The sequence below is a fragment of the Fukomys damarensis genome, unplaced genomic scaffold (genome assembly GCF_012274545.1).
Source record: "Fukomys damarensis isolate Sample0158 unplaced genomic scaffold, DMR_v1.0_HiC HiC_scaffold_39, whole genome shotgun sequence".
NCBI classification, from domain to species: domain Eukaryota; kingdom Metazoa; phylum Chordata; class Mammalia; order Rodentia; family Bathyergidae; genus Fukomys; species Fukomys damarensis.
The window spans coordinates 47,505,191-47,525,721 of NW_022900951.1; the positions used below are offsets into that span (position 1 = coordinate 47,505,191).

A 20,531-nucleotide genomic window follows, 5' to 3' on the forward strand; every position below is an offset into this window, starting at 1 on the left:
AAATACCTGCATTTATTTAACCTCAAAATGTGTGCATGCACATGTTCCTAGAAAGAGGAAGGAAAACTGTTAGCAGTGGAAACTTCTGGGCAGAAGGAACATAAAGTTTTATTTTTTGTTTATGTTATCCTACTTAGCCTACTTGGTAATAAAAAGCAATTTGTTAATTTAAAAATAGCTTAGAGCCAAGCAGTGTAGTCCCATTTACTGGGGAGGCTGCATTGGGAGGATTGCTTTAAGCCCAGGAGTTCAAGGTCAGTCTGGGCAACCTAGCAAGACCTGGTCTCAAAAACAAACTAGCTGAGTGTAGTGGTGCATACATGTCATCCTAGCACTCTGAGAAGCTGAGGTAGAAGGATCCCAAGTTTGAGCCCAGCCTAGGCAACTTTAGTGCTGGGGATGTCGCTCAGTGCAGAGGCCCTGGATTTATCTTTAGTACAAGGGGGAAATTTTAAAAAAATTTTTTGTTATTTTGAGACAGGGTCTCACTATGTAGTTTAGGCTGGCCTCAAAATTATGTAGCTCCAGGCTAGCATCGAACTCCTGGTGATCCTGCTGCTTCAGCCTCCTGAGTACTGGGATTTGTAGGCATGTGCCACCATGCATGGCAGAACTTTTTTTTTTTGTGGTGCTGGGGGTTGAACTCAGGACCTTGCACTTGCTAGGCAGGCACATTGCCACTGAGCTAAATCCCTGGCCCTTGGCAAAACCTTAAACACACACACACACAGAAACTTAGCTTTGTCACTCATTGACTGGGTAATTTAGACAGATAACCTCTCTGGGTATCATTTTCCTGATTGGTACATTAGTTCCTATGAGGACTATTTGAGTAAAGCACTTAATATTTACTGCTTTTCATTCACTCATGCACTCAATTTACTCTAAGTCTGAGTCAAAGCATCAGTGGACACACACAGCATCCTACTATTTGAGAGATGTTCAGGCTTCCTCAGTTACACTGGATAGATGGATGGGGCCCATGTTTGGGGTAGTTTGTTGGTTGGCTCTTACCTCCAGGATGGATCTCCGGCGCTGGGGTGTATGCTGGCTGTAGGCTGGACTGCTCCCGGGCACCCCATGCAAGGCCACGTAGCAGTCAGTGCACACACGGTTGGATCGGTTGTTGTCATAGATGAGGCGGGCCCGGAACTCGGAGCACTTCCCACAAACCACCTGGGGTGGCAAGTGGGCAAGAGTAACCTGATTCTAGCAGGCCTTTCCACTCAGCTAACCAACTCCCACAACAGACTTGCAGCTTCTCCCTTTGGAGGGTGCCCACGTAGAAGCAGGCCTTTGAGCTGTCAGCCTGTGCCCTCTTTGGCTGTGCCACACCTCCCAATACTCACATGCCCACAGGCCTTGCAGTGGTGCCTGCGTTTGGTGATGGAATTGAAGGGCTCCTGGCAGCGCATGCACATGGTGACTTCCTTTTCCCGGATGGGTGTAGGTGCCCGCTTCCCAAGATCTACATTCTAGGGGAAGAGCCACATCCTTGGTCAGAAACAGCTTCTCAGCCCAGTACAGGCAGCCCTTCCATCTGCCCCAAGTTTTAGATTATCACTGGTGGTGGTGGGGCAGCAGACACATTTAGAAGGTCTTCCTTTGAATCTGGCTGCTCTTACCTTGATGTGTTAACACTGGTTTTAGTACAGTACTAGGGATTTCAATCAGGGTCTTTGCACTGAGCTATATACCCACCCCCCCCATTTGTTTTGTTTTGTGTTTAGAGACAGGATCTCACTATATAGTTCAGGCTGCTCTTATACCCACTATGAAGCTCAGGATGGCCTTAAACTCTAGTGCTGGGGTTACAGGCATGTGCCACCACACCCAGCAATACTATGTTATTGAAGATAATGTCATTTTTGTATGTTTGGCCTTGGTTTCCACAATGATTTTTACAAGTCTCTGCCAACAGAAGACTTTACTTTCCACAAAGGATCATCTCTCAGGAAAGTAGGAACTTGGAGGCCTGGAGGGTGTCACAGTGCAGGAGATGGTGGGAACACTTACTGGAGAGTTGGGGGGGGTGTCTTCATCTTCTCTGTTTGTTGAGTTCAACAGTTTGAAGGTCTCCAGAGTCTGTTCATGCTTTAGGAGGGTGGAGTTAATGGCCTGGTTCAAGGTATGATGATAGTGAGAGGTCAGATCATCCCACAAGCCACCCATTTCCACCCTCACCTCACCTTCCTATGCCCTATCCTGGAGTCAGGACAGTTGAGTTCTAGGCCCAACTCGGCCCCTGCCAGACATACAACCTTGAGCAGATCCCTCTTCCATACCAGGCTGGACATGATAACATGAAGGAGGGAAAACTGTTGGAAAAGCCTTAGGCAGCCTTCCTTACCACTGTCTGACCTTAAAGTTTTATAGGGCTTGATTTGCTGGGATTACACCTTCAGAGGAACCAGCTTTCTAAAAGAATTTTTGAGTTTCCATTTAACCTTTGGACCTCAGTTTGCTTTGCTTATCTATAAAATGGAGATGTTGAAGTTTGTTGGAAGGCAGGTGTCCAGGCCCATTCAGGTCATATATAAGTTTTGGGGGAAAGAGTCCAGCAACCCCTAGGAGACCTGTTAATGCTTTTCCAGCCCTCTACCACAGAGGTGTCTTTGATGTTACCTGGACCCAGTCTTTCTTCTCTTCCTCAGTCCTTGGTAGGGGGAATAAAAAGAAAGATGTTGGGTTAGGCAGGTCAACAAAAAGCCATTTGAGTGGTAAAGAGCAGGTGCTTTAGAATTAGACTTGAGTCTAACTCTCTGCTTCTTCATTTATTATTTGTGTGACCTTGTACAAGTTATTTAACCTGTCTGGGTTTATTTATTCAGCAATTACTAGTATCTTCCAGACTCTGTGCTGGAATTTGGGCCTCAGAGAAAACCCTCCTTCAAGGGGCTCATGTTCTAGCAGAGATGGGCAATTCAGGGGGATCAGTGCTGTGACAAGATGACAATAGGGCTGAGGAAATCAGAGGAGGGGACTGCCCCAGCCTAAAGTCTGGGTAGGGACATTTAAACCGGGGATTGAACTCAGGACCTTGCGCTTGCAAGGCAGGCACAGTGCTACTCAGCTAAATCCCCAGTTTTCTCTGGGTGATGCTGAGCATGAGGTGACATGTATAAAATGCCCAGCACAATGTGACTTCTGCCTCCCTTCCCCCCATAACCCTTCTGTTTGTCCTGCATTCTTTAAGGCCTTTACCCTAGTGTAGTCTCTTTACCCACTCACTAAGAATAGGACCCCACCTTCTCTGCTGCCTCCCAGTTAGTGCTTTTGTTATTTGAGACAAGATCTCCTTTTCCAGTCCAGGCTGGCCTTGAACCTGTGATCTTCCTGCCTCAGCTTCATAAATAGCCAGTATTATACATGAGCTACCATGCCAGCTGCTGTCTGGCCTCTTCTAATGGCCTTCCACATCCACAATCCAGATATCAGAAGTAGTTTTCTAATATGAAAGTGTGACTATAGCCTTAGAACCACTTAATTAAAAAGCAGATATGTGAGTCAATATTTAGCTGTAAGAATGACCCTGCAGTGCAGCTGGGATGTAGCTCAATGGTAGAGCACTTGCCTTCATAAGGTCCTAGGCTTGATTACCAGCAAAACACACACACACACACACACGCACAAAATCAGAATAGCTGGGGATTTAGCTCAGTGGTGCCACCACCTGCTTCATAAATGCAAGGTCCCTTGATTACCAGCAACACACACACACACACACACACACACACACACACGCAATCAGAATAGCTGGGGATTTAGCTCAGTGGTGCCACCGCCTGCCTCATAAATGCAAGGTCCCTGGTACCAAAAAAACAGAATGTAAAACAAAATTAAAGAGTAGGTTATACAACGGCATGCACAGAAAATAAATGTGGATAATTATATGCCAGGCATGGTGGCATATGCCTGTAATCCCAGCACTTGGGAGGCTGAGGCAGGAGGATGACTTTGAGTTCAAGGCCAGCCTGAGCTACACAGCAAGACCCTGTCTCAAAACACTCCCCCCCAAAATAAAGTCCAATTCAATGCTTTGTATTATAGTGAAAAATTGTAAGCAGCTTAAGCATGCAACAATAGGTCAAGTTAATAAAAAAAATCATGGGGCTGGGGATTTAGCTCAGTGGTTCTGCCACTTGCCTTGCAAGCGCAAGCACCCAAGTTCAATCCCTGGTACCAAAACAACAAAAAAATCATGGTATATCACCATGACAAGAGAAAATTAATGATACAGAAAGTTTATAATATGTTTAGAGAAAAGAACATGTACAAAATATGTCTAATATTCTACTTGTTTAAAAATATACATGTGATAGCCAAGCATGGTGGCACACCTATAATCCCAACACTTAAGGAGGCCAAGGCCAGAAGATAAAGGGCTGGGGATGTAGTTTAGTGCAAAAGTCCCTGGGTTCAATTCCTCGTACTGCAAGAAAATGTAAAAAAAAGGAAAAGAAAAAATGAGCCAGTTAGTGGTGCATGTCTTTAGTCAGAGCACTCTGGGAAGTTGAAGCAGGAAGATCAAAAGTTCCAGCCTAGCCTGGGCAATTTTAGACTTAGAGAGACCCTGTCTCAAAATTTTAAAAAGTTCTTGAATATATCTCAGTGTGAAGGTCCTGTGTTTGATCCCCAGTACCTAAAAAGTATAAAGAAATAAATAAGTAAATGTGACACAAGTATTTACATTTTTCAAAACTCTTCCATGGTAGATTTAAGACCTGAGCACTCTACTATGAAAATTTTGCCCCAAGAAAAAGGAAGAGAGGTTTAAACAAATATTGAAATTAAGTTAATGATTTACATCCCAAGCTCTCAAAGTGTGATGTGTATGGGTGTTTTCAACTTAGTATGACATACTCTTTAAAAATTACTTGGATTCGTGGATGGATAAAATTAAATATAGCACAAGGCTAACATTTATAGAATCTAAATGATGGGTTTATGAGTTTTCACTGTATAATTCATTCAACTTTTCTGGATTATGGAAAACTTTTATAATAAAATGTAGAAAAAAGGCCTCAAAGGGGTACTAACAATATAGTAGCTTAAGTTATTTCTGGGTTGTAGGATTTCAGGAGGATTTTACTTTATTCTGATTGGATTATTTTAAAAATTATTTCTTACTTACCTATATTTTCTGATTTATAATTTCTTTGATTTTTAAGAACCACAATAGAAGCCAGGCTTGGTTGTCCACACCCTTAATCCCAGCACTCTGGGAGGCTAAGGCAGGAGGGTTGCAAGCTTGAACCCAGTTTGGGTAACTTAGCAAAACACTCAAACAAAAATAAAAAGGGTTGGGGACATAGCTCAGTATGAAGACCCTCAGTTCAATCCCCAGCATGGAAAGATGAAAGAAGGGAGAGAGGGAAGGAAGAAAGAGGGGATGCAGGCTGACAGGGAGAAAGGACCACAATAGTGTTTTAGACTATTTGTGTTGAAGTATACAACGCTGAAGTGTCATAATATTTGTAATTCATTTAAAAAATTTTTTGTAATTTATTTTAAAATGGTTCTGCAAAAGACATGTGGCAGGCTGGGCCTGGTGGAACATGCCTGTAGTCCCAACTACTGAGTAAGCTCAGGCAGGAGGATCACTTGAACCCAGGAGATTCAAGCTAGCCTGGGCAACGTAATGAGATTCTGACTCAAAAAAACAATTTAAAATCAAATTAAAAGAGACATAATATGGCAAAATGTCAATAGCTGTCAACTTTCTCTTTTGTATCGTGCATGGGATGGAAACTAGGGCCTCACATTTGCTAGGCAAGTGCTCTACACATCCCCAGCCCTAGTTGTTGACTCCTAAATCAGTGATTCTAAAGTCCTGGTGTATTCATTAAAATGGGAGGGGGCGCTCTTAAAACTATCCATGACATGTGGGTATGGTGGTGCATGCCTGTAATTCCAGCACTCTAGGAGGCTGAGGCAGGAGCATTTTACAAATTCCAGCCAAGCCTGAGCAATTTAGCAAGATTCTGTCTGAAGATTTAAAACTTAAAGGACTTGGAAAAAAAAAAGGCTAGGATGCAGCTCAGTGTGAAGGCCATAGATTCAATACACAATACAGCATTTTAAATTTTTAAAAATTGAAACAGAACTCCCCATGTCGAGGCTACACCCCAGACCAATTAACTCAGAATACTGGAGAGTGGGTTCCAGGCGTCATCATTTTTTAAAAGCTCCCCAGTTAATTCCAAGAGTCACCAAGTTTAAAAACCAGTTGTCTGTGTTGTGGATATATGGGTGGACTTGTGCTACTACTTTTCTGGATATTTGATAATTTTCATTAAAAACTTTTAAGCTGGATGTGGTGGTGCATGTCTATAATCGTAGCACTTGAGAGGCTGAGACAGGGCTTCAAGTTCAAGGCCAGTATGGGCTACATAGTGAATTCAAAGCTAGCCTGGACTACACAGTGAGACCCTGTCTCAAAAAGACAAAGTTTAAGGGCAGCAAAAGTGACTACAAAGCAAGCAAACTGTTCATGCCTTCCTGCTGCCACTAAGAGGAAACCCTACACTGCTGGACGAGCCCCTTCTAGACCCAAAGTCCCATACCCACCATCCTTTCTGTAGACTTTGAGTCCCTGTCACCTGGCTTATCACTTTCCTGAACATGTCCAGGATCTGTTCTGCTCTTGCTTTCCCCATTGTAGGCCTCAAGGAGGGTATCTCGGTCTCTCTGAGGTCTATGGCCCAATTCCCAGCTTGTCTCACCCTCCAGGAAGACAACCTCTGGCCCACATTCATTTCTCTTTTGTGTCCACACAGTCTTCACCAGTCATTTCTTTTTTCTTTCTTTCTTTTTTTTTTTTGAGTAGGAATATCATTTATTGGGGAGGACACAGAGCATGTGCAAGTCCATGATAAAACTGCTAACAACATCCAAAGGCCGCCATGCCCTGTGTGGGGACACAGCAGGCTGCACAGCTGTCCCCATCTGGCCCACCCCTGCCACCGGGCAGCGCTGGACCCAGCTCTAGACACTCGAGGATACTTGGTCCCAGGTGGGGACCTGGGTGGGGAGGTGAGAACAATGCTGTTTCAAAAGCATCTACCAATATCACACTACTGGGTTTGAGTCCCCTTTAACCAATGTGTGACACAGGTTATAGCATAAATAAAAACTCAAGGAAAATACATACATTGGCTCCTATGAGGTTGGAAGTGGTGTGGAGCACGCGGGAGGGTGGCCAGTGGGCAGTCCACCAGTCATTGTTTTTTTCTTTTTTTTGGTACCGGGGATTGAACTCCGGTCCTTATGCTTGCAAGGCCGGTGGCAGCACCACTAAGCTAAATCCTCAGCCCAACCAGTCATTTCTCATGTCCACAAAACCTGTCAGAAGCAAGACATCTACTGATGTACATCTGCTCTCTAGCCCTGATCATGACCTTGATACTCTTTTAACTCAGCCTTCACTTATTTTTTGGAGGGGGGATACCAGGGATCAAACTAGGGACCTTATGCTTGAGAGGCAGGCGGCAGCACCACTGAGCTAAATCCCCAGCCCTCGGCCTTCATAAGGTAACATGGACAGTGTACAGGGGTAATGACTCCAGGTGCACATGGCCTGAGCTCCACTCCTAGCTCTGTAGCTGTGGGATATGGGGAAAAGTGATAACTATTTGGTGCCTCAGTTTCCTTGTCTGTAAAATGTGTTGATGTAATAGTAGCTACTTCAACTAGGCGATTTCAACTAGGCAGTTTAAACTTAAATTGTTTAAGTTAAAACTAAAATAGGCTAAGTACAAAAATGCATGCTTGTAACCCTAGCTATTCAGGAGGCTGAGGCAGGAGGATCACAAGTTTGAGGCCAGCATGGGCAACTCAGTAAGACACTCTTTCTTCTTTTTCTTTCTTTTTTTTTTTTTCTTTCTTGTACTGGGAATTGAACCTAGGGCCTTTAACATGAGCAACCTTTCCAGCACTGCTCCCTTTTAATTTTGAGATAGGGTCTTGCTAAACTGCTAAATGGCCCAGACTTGACTTAAGCTTGCAGTACTCCTGCCTCAGCCTTCCGGAATGGTGGGATTATAGGCATGTGCTATCACATCTGGCTTAAGACCCCATTTCAAAATAAAAAAATTAAAACAGCTGGGGGCATAATTTAATGCAAAGGCCCTGGCCGCAATTCCTAATACCACAAAAAAGGTTAAAATAGTACCTGGCACAAACATAAGTATTTATGATATGTGATCTATTATAATCGTCCAAATAGAGGATAGATATGAAAGCCCCTCTGTTAAATGGTTGGGCATTTTATCCATACTGTAATTTTTTTTTTTTGAGACAGGGTCTCCATATGTAGTTCAGGCTGTAATTGAACTCACTATGTAGCCCAGGCTGGCCTCAAACTCGCAGTGATCCTCCTGCCTCAACCACCTCAGTGTTGGGATTACAGGCGTGTGCCACTAGGCTAGGCTCCATGCTATAATTTTTACAAAAAGGTTTTATTTGTGGTACTGGAGATTGAAACCAGTGCTCTACCACTAAACTATATCTTGAACTTTTTTTTTTTAAGGCACAGTCTTGCTATGTGGCACAGGCTGATCTTGAATTTGCAATCCTCCTTTCTCAACCTTGAAAGTATTGGGGTTATAGGTGTGCCCCAGCATGTCCAACATACAATACCAGCTCTTTTAAAATTTTTCTTTTTGGGCTGGGGATTTAGCTCAGTAACATTGTGCCTGCCTTGCAAGCGCAAGGTCCTCAGTTCAATCCCTGGTACCCCCCCAAAATAAAAATAAAAAAATAAAATAAAATATTTATTTTTAAGACAAGGTCTTGCACTAGGCCTGGTGGCAGATGCCTGTAACACCAGAACTTGAGAGGCTGAGGAGGGAAGACTGCTGCGAATTTGAGGCCGGCCTGGACTACACAGTGAGTTCAAGGCCAACCTGAACTACATACTGACACCCTGTCTTAAAAAAAGAAAAACAAAAAACAAACAAACAAAAAAACCTGCCACCTGCCTCGCAAGTACAAGGGCCAGAGTTCAATCCCCAGTACCAAAAAAAAGTAAAATTTAAAATATATTTTTAAAAAAACTGAAATAAACTAGACATCGTGATACTAAATCCTTAGCATGTATCACTGAAAAGGCCATTCTAACTATTCAAACACCATACCATTAACATACCTCAGAAAGCTGGCAATAATTTCCTGCTATCTAATGCTCAGTTCAGTTCATATTTTCCCAAAAATGCTTTATGGATTTTTTTTCCCAAGCCAGGCTCCTATTATGGCCTAAGCATTAGATTCCTTTTTATTTCTCTTAAATCTCCAGGTCTATTTGTTCAGGTTAGGATTAGTATCCTACTCTCCTTTTTCTCTGACAAAACCTACTAGAAGAAACTCTTGTTTTAATTAAGGAGATATTATTTATTCTCCAGGGTCCTCCTGGTAGGAGAAGCACCTTTGCCCACACCATGAAGTACTCACCCTGTGTCCAAATGGCCCTCAGGGATCACCCCCACTGCTGAAGAGCAAGTCTGTATCTTTGGGGAAAGGTGCCCACACTTTCTCTGGACCAGTCTCTGGGCCTGAAATGCCTAAGCAAATCTGAAGGAAATTGGGGGTGCTGTTAAGAGGGAAGGCCTAGGCAAGGGCAGGTACCTGGCCTGGAGCTCCAGGGAGCGCTGCTTTCCTGACACCAGGAAGGTCCGAGGCAGATTGAGGTTGGAACTCTCCTTTAGCTGAACAGAAAGAAAAAAGGCTCATGGTAAGGTCTATTGAGCTCCACAGGTCCTAGCCCTCTGCACACATAGACTTGGGATTAAAGCCAGCATGTTTTTGTTTCTCTCAGTACTCACCCCCTCACTGCAAGTTCCCATTTCCCACCTCCTGGTGCTCACCTCCATGCCATCTACATCAATTCGTGCCCGCACACTAAACTTCTGGCCAAGGAGCCGCAGCCTAGGCACACAGTAAAGGAGGCGGTCGTTGAACTAGGAAGGAAAAAGTTTGAGATGAATGTGAGGACGGCCTATGGGGATATGGCCTGGCTCCCTACCCTTATGGGATTCCTGATGCTTTCTTGCTGAGGATTCAAGGCAACAGATGGAGGAAAGACAGCCCAGATTGGACACAGGGGTTTCAAGGAAAGAGTCTAGGCATAGGAGTCACTTCCTAGTGGGTGACCTTGGGCAAAGTCACTTTTTTCTGTCTTAGTTACATCATGTATAAAGAAGGGAAAAATTTCATAGCACAGACAGTTAAAATACAATGAGTTACTGGAGGAAAGAGAGGCTGGCAGCAGGTATAGCCTTGAGTGAGTACGAGGTCAATGTGCATGTGGAGGGTTGGGGGCATGCCCACCCACAGCCCCACACCTAGCACTTACTAGTATGAGGTATCGGTCTTGAGTGGTCCCATTTTTTGCTGACAGCTTAAGGATGTGGCCTTCTTTTATGAGCTCTTTGGTGGGGCTGACAATGTCCTCCTCACCTCCTAGCAGCTCATATACTTTCAAGAGCTTGTGCATTCGCTCCTGGCAAGAGACAGTGAGAAAAGTAGAGGCTGGCAGCAGGTATAGCCTTGAGTGAGTACGAGGTCAATGTGCATGTGGAGGGTTGGGGGCATGCCCACCCACAGCCCCACACCTAGCACTTACTAGTATGAGGTATCGGTCTTGAGTGGTCCCATTTTTTGCTGACAGCTTAAGGATGTGGCCTTCTTTTATGAGCTCTTTGGTGGGGCTGACAATGTCCTCCTCACCTCCTAGCAGCTCATATACTTTCAAGAGCTTGTGCATTCGCTCCTGGCAAGAGACAGTGAGAAAAGGTAGGGTTTGGGGTGCCAACCCCCCCTCAGATGTCCATAAGTTGCAGGACCCCCCCCCCCGAATGCAGGACAAAGACACTACGGGTGGGTGGGTGAGGAAGTAGCAGCAGCTAAAAGGGCCACTTACCATTTTGCGGATGGCAGCGTTAGAGTGCTCTGCTGCTGTGGCTATCAGCTCCAGAGACTCTACGGCACAGAGAGTTCAGATGGGGATTAGCAGAGAGGAAGTTCCTGGAGGCTTATTTCCTCCTGGCCTGGCCATACCCTCCCATTCCAGAAGGGCCAGCCTCAAAGATGTCCATACCGACATCACTGGAAATGAGAAACTGAACTAATGCAACAATAACATAATCACAGTATACAGAATAGCTGGTAGCCTAAAATACTAGCTTGGCAAGATTATTACCATTAATAGTAGCAGTAATATTTATATATATAACTATTATGTAACTGGAAGGAAACATATCTGTGTTTAGCAAGCTGTCTCTGGCTGGTGGGACCGTGCCTCCGGGTTGCTGGGATTACAGGCATGTGCCACCATGCCCGGCTTTATTTTTTTTCTTTAAGCTTTTCTGTATTTTTGAGACCCAGTCTTGCTATATTGTGCCACTGTGGCTGGCTCTCCCATATTTTTGACAAAGAACATGTATTACTTTAATAATTGGAAAAAATACAAAGAAACAGAGACTGGGGACGTAGCTCACTGATAAAGCATTTGACTAACATGTATGAGATGTTGGGTTCCATCCCCAGCAAAGAAGGAGCGGGGAGGGAAAAGGAGGAGGAGAAGAGACAGAGAGAGAAAGAAGAGGACAACGAGAGGAGGAGAGACAGAGAGAAGGTGAGGAGAAAAAGGAGGAGGAGGAGGAAGAGAAAATAAGTAGAAGAGAAGAAAGAAAAATACATGATCCTTGTGGAAAGGGATCCTGGAAATTAAACCCATGGCCTTAGCACTGAGCACTGAGCTTGGGTCTCACTAAATTGACCAGACTGGGTTTGAACTTGTGATCCTCCTGCATCAGCCTCTCAGAATGCTGAAATTACAGGTTTGCACCATCATGCCTATTATGGTCCTATTCTTTGTCTCAGTAATTCTGACTACGGACACACATTCTGTGCATAAATATACTTTCATTGCAGTGGTATTCACAACAGTGCCAAATTTGAAACAACAATGTTCAAATATAGAGGTTTATTAAATTATGATGCACTCATATAATAAAATATCAAACAATCTTTACAATTAATACTTATAGAAAATTTTTTAATAATCTGGGAAGTACTTAGGATACTTTAAAAATACAAACTAGTATATACAGAATGATCTCATTTTTGCAAATATACATGTCTAAGAAAACAGGAATATATGCCAAAATGCTTATTCTGTGGAGGTTAAGATCACTGGTGATCTCCCCCCTCCTTCTTTCTTTCATCTTTTCTATAATTTTCATATTTTGACAGTAACCAGGTATCATCTATAATTTTTATACTTTGACAGCAACCAGGTATCATCAGGGAAAAAACTGTAATAAGTTCCCTTATATCTGCACATGCTAAACAAATCGTACCGCTGCCTATAGCCTGGCCCCAGCTTCACTAGCCCTCTCCATTTTTCCTTTTTTTTTTTTTTTTTTTTTTTTTTTTTTTTTTTGGTACTGGGGATAGATCTCAGGACCTTGTGCCTGCAAGGCAGGCGTGGTGCCACTAAGCTAAATCCCCAGCCCCTCACTCTATATTATTTTTTTGTTTGTTTTTTGAGACAGGGTCTCCCTATGTAGTTGAGACTGACCTGGAACTCACTACGTAGCCCAGGCTGGTCTTGAACTCACAGCGATCCTCCTGCCTCAGCCTCCTGAGTGCTGGGATTACAGGTGTGCGCCACCACGCCTGGCCCCTCACTCTACATTCTTGATTTCCAACTGAGAACATATTCCTGTACTGGACAGGCACAGGTGTTTCTGAAAAGAGTTCACATGGTTGGCAAAACAAGTATTGTTCCCCTAGGACACAGATGGTGAACCTTTTAGAGGTTTCAGTGATAGCTGACCGTGGCACATATGCCATAGGTTCACCACCACGGTCCTGGGCTCTGTCTCCACAAACAAGTTCTGGTGCTTAGGCATATCTTGGCCCCTGTCCCGGCTCAGGCCTCCACATATGCCTTTCAGGTGCTGAACTCCTATCTCTAACTCCTCTCCTACCCTGGCTGCCATAAGCAGCTTTCTCACACACAGGTCCATGTCAACTTCTGCTCAGCTCTTGTCATTTGCTGTCATGTGCCTGCAGGACAAAGGTCCAGCCCTTTGTCCTGGCATGTAAAGGTCTTGGCAATTTGGCTTCCACTGACTACTACAACTTTCACCTCTGCGTCTCTTTAAATGTGTCCTGTCTTGCTTCATCCAGCCACTCAGTTCCAGATTCAGCTCACCACTTCTGTTAAGCCTGCCCTGAGTTCCCAGGCTGGGTTAAGACCCTGTCTGGATTTCCTACATTCCCCTTTGCCCCCTTTGTCCCACATCTATATCTGTGTCCCTCAGTAGAGTAGGAGCTCCTTGGGTTAGGGCAGTGTCCTAATAGCCTTTTCAGGGGTCCCCAACAGCTTTTTTGGTCATAAAGTGGATCCTTAAATTCTCATAGCAACCCTGCAGATAGGTGTGACTGGGCCTTGTTTGTTCAGTGACAAAACTAAGGCTTAGAGAGAAAACAGCCACCTTAAGTTTTCTACCTGGAAGGTGGCAATTGGCATCAGAGCTGGGGCTGATCTCCCAGCTACCTTTTCTCCTACATATTTAACATCTCCCCCACCCTAGGGCAGGGAGCAGGCTGAGGTAGGTTGAGCCCAGGGAAGGGGACAGGAAGGATCATGCTAGGGATCCAATTTGGAAGTAAAATTACAGAACTGACTCCTAGAGGCTTGTGACAGTTAAAGTGGAATGTCAACTTGATTGACTTAGGAGCCTCCCAAGGAGTTAGAAAGAACACTTCTAGGTATGTCTGGGTAGGTCATGGAAGTGTGTGTGACCTTGGGGTATATATCTGGTTCCTGGCTTCTTCCACTCTGACACTGTTCCTCTGGCTCTGTTTCCTGATCCTCATGAACTGAGCAGCTTTGCTTTGCTACAATCTTCTGCCATAATGCTTCTGTCATGGAGCCAGGTGACCATGGAGTGAATCCCCTGAAACCATGAGCCAAATTTAACCTCTCCTCCTTTATGTTGTGGGTGTCAAGTATTGTGTCCCAGTAATAGAAAATCTAATACAGGAAATTGGTACCAGGAGTGTGGCTGTTGCTGTGACTGTACCCTCACCCTAACGCTAACCCTAACCCTAACCCTGTAGTTCAGAAGCTTTTGGAACTGCTTTGCAGGAGGAATTTAGAAAAGTTTGTGGAGATGTGGGCTAGAGAATTCCTAGAATGCTATACACAGAGTATGATGGCCAATTCTAGTGAGAGCTCAGAAGACCAAAATGGTGATAGGAATGTGGACAGTAAAGGCCAAGTTCAGAAGATTTTTAAGGGGGAATAAGGATTCTTTTGGGATTTGGACTAGAGTTCATGCATGTTACACTCTGGCAAAGAAAAAAAAAATGTATCTACATTTTACCCATATCCTGAGACTTTATAGGAGGCTGAGTTTAAGGGCCATGGACTAATTAATTGATCTGGTGGAAGAAATTTCAAGGCAGCATAACATTCAGGCTGGACCATAGATACTGCTGTTTGCTTTCAGCCAAATTTATAACGAGAGTCAGGATCAAAAAGCAGAGCAGAAAAATACGAGTGACAAATTTTGGCCCAGAAGGAACCATATGTAAAATTGTGGCCAAAGTTGGCTGTTGAAAAGAGAAGCACAATTAGAAAAGAAACCGAGTACTTTGCACAGAGATAAGAAAGATTCCTTGAGAGTATGTGAGGAATCATCAAGACCCCACCCATCATAGGCTCAAAGGTGCAAAAGTGTAAACCATTCATTTGAGAAGAGAGCCTCTGAGCCCCCAGCTTGGGAAGAAGGAATTGGTTCTCTGAGATTCATTTCACCACGCTTAGCCATACAGGCACTCAGAGGTTGCTGCTGCCATGGTCCAAGTGTGTTTCATTACTGCTTGTGCTGGTGGCAGATCTTGGTGTTATTTGCATGATGCTGGTTTTGCCAGCAGGCAGAATATAAGAATTATGGGGTCAGACTTATCTTTCACCATGCACTCAATTAAAATCCAAGTGGATTAAAGATCTAAATATTAAAACAGAAACACCAAACTTGCTGGAAGATAAGTTAGGCAGAACTCTTGAAGACACTGGCATAAGAAAAGACTTTATGAACAAATCCTCAGCACAGGAACTAGCAGAAAGAATCAACAACTGGGATCTCATCTTATTAAAAAGATTCTGCAAGGCAAAAGAAACCATCAACAGAGCTAAGAGACAACCTACAATGTGGGAAAAATTTTTTACCAGCTGCTCCTCAGACAAAGGACTCTTATCTAGAATATATAAAAAACTCAAAACAGCCCCCCAAATATAAAGACCCAATTCAAAAATGGGCACCTGTAATAAACAGGCATTTCTCAGACAAAGAAGTAAAAGCAGCAAGAAAATATTTGAAAAAATGTTCCACCTCACTGGTCATTCGAGAGATGCAGATGAAAACAACACTGAGATTCCACCTCACCCCACAAAGAATGGCTGCTATCAAGAAATCAACCAATAACAAATGCTGGCGGGGTTGTGGGGAGAAAGGAACCCTCCTCCATTGTTGGTGGGAGTGCAGACTGGTGCAACCACTATGGAAATCAATATGGAGATACCTCAAAGAGCTGGGACTAGAGGTTCCATTTGATCCAGCCATTCCTCTGCTGGGTATCTTTTCAAAGGAATTAAAAGAATTATAACAGAGTGATATATGCACACCCATGTTTACAGCGGCACAGTTTGTAATAGCTAAAATTTGGAAACAGCCCATTTGCCCATCTGTTGGAGACTGGATAAAGAAGATGTGGTTTTTCTATAAAATGGAATACTACTCAGCCATAAAGAATGAGAAATTGGAGTCATTCATAGGAAAATGGATACATATTGAGGATATACTCCTAAGTGAAATAAATAAGTCACACATGTGTAAATACTGAATAGTTTCTCTGGTGTGAATAAACTGTAATAGTGCATAAGTTCCTAATGAGATAACTGACACTGCAAAATGGGAAGAAAAGGGCTAAAGGTATAGGGAAAGTGGGAAGGGTAGGGCAAAGGGAATAAGGGAAAAAATATAAGAAAATGAAAAAATGGAAATAAAGTGTTTGTAAATGGGGAGGGGAGGAGGGGGTGAAGGGAGGGCAGGGACAAGGGGAAAAAATGAGAACCAAGACCTGTCATGTAAAGGTACAAGATCCCAATAATGAATGTAACTGTACTGTATACCTAAAATGTACCAATAAACTCAATAAAAGAAAAAGAAAGAATTATGGGGTCAGGGAATCTTCCACCAGGCATTCAAAGGAATGCCTGGGAGGCAAAGCAAGGAGACCCTGAATAGGTAGTGCATGAAGCTATGAAAACAAAGCCAAAGTTGTAGTGGAGACACCAGGAAGTTAGAGATTGCAGAAAAATAGAATGCCTGCTTAGGAAAGTTATAGATTGTGAGTGGAGTCAGCTTACAAGAGAGGCCATGTAGGTTGCAATCATCAAGGCCACAGGAGTGTGATTGCCCAAGCACTCTGAAACTCACATCTTACCGCATATGCCCAGGATGCTGGACATAGGGATACAGGACTTAATGTTTGTGACAGTGGGTTTTGAACTTCCTTTGTTCCTATTCTTTATTATCTCCCAATTCCTCCCTTTTAGAATGGGAATGTTTACCCTGTGCCATTGTACTTAGTAATTACGTAACTTGTTTTTTATTTTTACAGAGGTTCACTGCTAGAGGCTTGCCTTGAGTCTGAAAGAGATTTTGACTTGGATTTTTTCAGTAATGCTGGGACCATTGAGACTTTAGGGAATGGATTATTGTGTTTTGGTTGTATATGGGATTGCTTTATCATATTAGGCAGAATTACAGTGGTACTTTGGTTCACGCACTTAATTCTTTCCACAATTTGGGTCACAGAATTTGTTCCACAATTCTCGTTGCAACTGGACTGCAAGCATACATGCGACCAGAATTGTGGAAAGAATTAAGTTTGTGAACTGTGGTACCACTGTATGACCTTGTGTTTATTTGGAGGTTAAATATGGCTTAAAGAGATGTATTTGGGTATCAAGATGACAAGGGGTGGAACATGACAGTTAAGGTGAATTGTCAACTTGATTGTCTTGGGAGCCTCCCAGGGTATTAGTAAGGGCACTTCTGGGTGTGTTGAGGTAGGTCATGGTTCTTCTCTGGCACTGTTCCTCTGCTCTGCTTTCCAGATTCCATGGACTGAGGAGCTTTGCTTTGCCACACCCTTCCACCATGATATTTCTGCATTGGAAACCACAGAGTGAATTGGAAACCATTTCTGACCATGGAGTGAATCCCCTGAAGCCATGAGCCAAATTAAGCCTGTCCTCCTTTAAGTTGTTCATGTCAGGTATTGTGGCCTAGTGATGGGAAAGCTGACTAATACAAGACTCAATGTAAACGTGATTCTGTGGTGCTCCAGGGTGAAATGAGATGGGGGGCTTCTTCTGGGCACACCAGTTGGATGAGTAAATAATGTCGAAAGTCAGTATGGCAGTGAAGCCCTTCTTGGGTGTCAGTACAGAGCTCAGTCAGGAGACCTTAGTCTGGTAGACTTTACCTGGGAATCTCAATCCATGATTCTAAGTCTGGAGGATAGGAAATAGAGAGCTCAGTTTGGGAGAAGTCACTCTGGAAGTTGAGACTGGGAAGATGATTCCAGGTGCTTAGCCTAGTTGGCTTAATTTGGGGGACAATCTAAGGCATTAGTCTGAGAGTTTAGCAAGGAACTCTCAATCTGGTTGATGAAAAGTAGGAGTCAAATTAGAAGGCTAGGGAGGACACAGTCTGGAATCACTGCATTTTAGGGTTCTTTCTGGGATTCACACTGGGGAACTGTGGGAATCCAGTCTAAGGCTCTGTGAGGTTTCAGTGTGTGGGGGTGGACCAGGAGAATCTTTTGGGCTTGGGGTGGAAGTTTCAGCCTGAAGGGTAATAAATGGGAGGTTACTGTGTAGAGAATGGTGGCCAAGGAGATGAGACTAGGAGACTGTTTGGGGAGAATCTAACTCTGAGATCTCAGGATGAAGGCTCTAAGAACCCATTCTTGGGAATTTGGGTGGAGACAGCATTCTTGAGGCCCAGTGTGGGGATCTTAGTTTAAGAAAACAGTACAGGGATCTATAAGTGGGACCTTAGACTGGATTTAGCCTAAGGGCTCATACTGGAGATGTCAGTCCATAGGGCTATTTCTGGGGAATTAGTGTGGAAGGGCTTTTTAGAGGCGTACATTATGTAGCTCATTCTGGCACCTTAGTGGGGCTTTTATTTGGAGGGGATGGAATGAGGTACTTAGTATACACATGTCTATTTGGAGATCTCAGCTACTAAACATTCTAGAAGTATAGCTCATTCCACATGTTTAGGCTTGGTAGTAAAGTACCCTATCTGTTGGGTTGAAGGGGGCTCAGTTTGGGAAGTGAACATAACACAAGACAGAACTGTTCACTTCCCATTCTTGTGCCTTCCACACCTTCCCTTTTTTTCTTCCTATCTTCATGGCTGCTTCTTTTAAGCCTCCTTTAGTGATTCTATTTCTCTGATCTTTGTCTTTCACTCCTTTCCTCTTCCATTTATACTCACTCCCTGTGGTGATCCTGGCCAGTCCAATGGCTATGACTATCTGTGTTCCAATGACATCCAAATCTCTACCCATGGATTCTAGACTCATCTAGCTGCCTAAACTGGCAGCTCACATCGAGCATGTCCAAAATCACACTCAAGAGCCATCATTCTTAACTTCTCTCCAGTTCCACATACATGCCATCCTAGGCTTTTCAGTGCTACTTCCAAATAGAATATGTCCTGAATTAAACCATTTCTCACCACTTCTACTGCTACTGTCCTTATCCAAGCCAGCTTTTCTCATGTTCTCAGATTATTGCAAAAGCCTTCTAACCAATCTCTTGGTTCCCCTCTCTTGCTCCCCATGAAATCCAAATCAAAAACTTCCCATGGCTACCCACTACACTCAGAATAAATCCCTTTCCTTATCTTGGCCTTTAAATTCTTGCTTGTCTCTCTAACACCACTTCTACAACCCAACCCCCTACTTACCATGCTGGAATCACAGTGGCCTTTTTAATTTTTTTTCTTTTTTTGAGACAGGATCTCACTATGTATAGCCCAGGCTGGCCTGGAATTCATGATCCTTCTGCTTCAGCTTCCTGAGTGCTGGGATTACAGGTGTGTGCCACCATGCTTGGCTTATAGTGACTGTCTTGTTGTTCCAGAGATATGCAAGCTACCTACTTCCCTCTCCCAGCTTCCCCAATCTCCCTGCTGCCCTGGGGTCTCTGTACCTGCTGCTATCTCTGCCTGGTGTTTCTCCCATTGGCCTATACTACTTTCTTGTTGTTTAGGTACTGCTACTCAGAGAAGCCACCTAATCTAAAATAGACTACCCAGTTACTGTTACATCACTCTCTTCTAATTCTCTGAATTACATTTATCACCTAACACACTCGTTGATTTATTACTTTTGTTTCTCATCTCTTCCCAACCAGAATAAATACTCCCTGAGATCAAGGACTTTGTTTTGTTTATTTCTATATCCCCAATACCTAGAACAATGCATAGAACACTGAGGTGCTCAGTGAGTAGCTGTTAAGCCAAGATAAAGTATGGTAGACTCTGGGGTGCTCTATCTGGGGTATGACCCCATGGGGTGGAGCAGATACTGGGAAAATCAGAAATACTTTTCTAGTAGTTCAGTGTACCGGGAGATGATATCTCAGCTTAGAGGTCTAAATCTCAGAGGTAGAAGATACGAGGACCAGATGGGGTACTCAGTTTTAGAGACGTAATTCTGTGGAATTCTGTCAGATTGGTGTTTTTGGGAGGAAGTTCATTCTGGAGAGTGGACAGTGGACATGGAGGAGAGCTTTAACTCTGGAGGATGGAAAATCAAGAGCTTAATGATACCGGGCTCTTTCTGGAGAAGTTACCATGGAGACTCAGGCCTTGGCCTCAGGGGTGGCTCAGTCCCTGGGAGTTGAGGCTTAGTTTCATTTTGCACTTGGCACAACTTCATTTGAACACAAATATGGAGGTTAGTTTAAGAAATGGATGGGTTCGTTCAGGGGCTCGTTCTGGGCATGCCTCTCAAACTCTGGTGCTCTAGTTGGGAAGTTCTAACTGGAGAACTCTTTCTGAATGTTCTTTCTGAGTATTCAGGCAGAGATTTCAACTTGAAGGTTCAGCCTGAAGTTTTACCTTGGAGCCTCAATGTGGGCCTTTTAGCTTGGAAACCCTATTCTGAGGTCATGTAGCAATGGAAGGCTAACTCTGAATTAACTTTTGGGATCTTGCATCAGAGGTTGACCTAGGATATCACTGTCAGGGAGAAAGGCAGGACCTAGGTACACACACTCACTTTGGGCATCCTTGCTGTCCGGGGAGCCATGAGGCAGTTTTAACAGATAGTCCTTGAGAAGCAGCTCATAGCGGGGGATGCGCTGCACAGGCTCCAGCATGTGGTGCTGCAATGTCAGGTTGCCACAGGCTTCCTCCTTCTGTGACAGG

The 20,531-nt window shown here is 43.9% G+C and overlaps 1 protein-coding gene across 1 annotated transcript in view; it reads right to left on the reverse strand.

Moving 5' to 3' along the window:
• Positions 1 to 20,531, reverse strand: part of Fgd1 (FYVE, RhoGEF and PH domain containing 1) — a 50,571-nt gene that overhangs the window by 1,993 nt on the left and 28,047 nt on the right. Inside the window, exons 8-16 of the mRNA XM_010610737.3 lie at positions 20,383 to 20,521; positions 10,919 to 10,977; positions 10,622 to 10,768; positions 9,864 to 9,956; positions 9,625 to 9,704; positions 2,626 to 2,656; positions 2,017 to 2,118; positions 1,350 to 1,475; positions 1,015 to 1,176 (exon numbers count right to left, since the gene is read on the reverse strand). Of these exons, the coding sequence (XP_010609039.1) occupies positions 1,015 to 1,176; positions 1,350 to 1,475; positions 2,017 to 2,118; positions 2,626 to 2,656; positions 9,625 to 9,704; positions 9,864 to 9,956; positions 10,622 to 10,768; positions 10,919 to 10,977; positions 20,383 to 20,521 (939 nt within the window). The remainder of the gene's footprint in view (positions 1 to 1,014; positions 1,177 to 1,349; positions 1,476 to 2,016; positions 2,119 to 2,625; positions 2,657 to 9,624; positions 9,705 to 9,863; positions 9,957 to 10,621; positions 10,769 to 10,918; positions 10,978 to 20,382; positions 20,522 to 20,531) is intronic.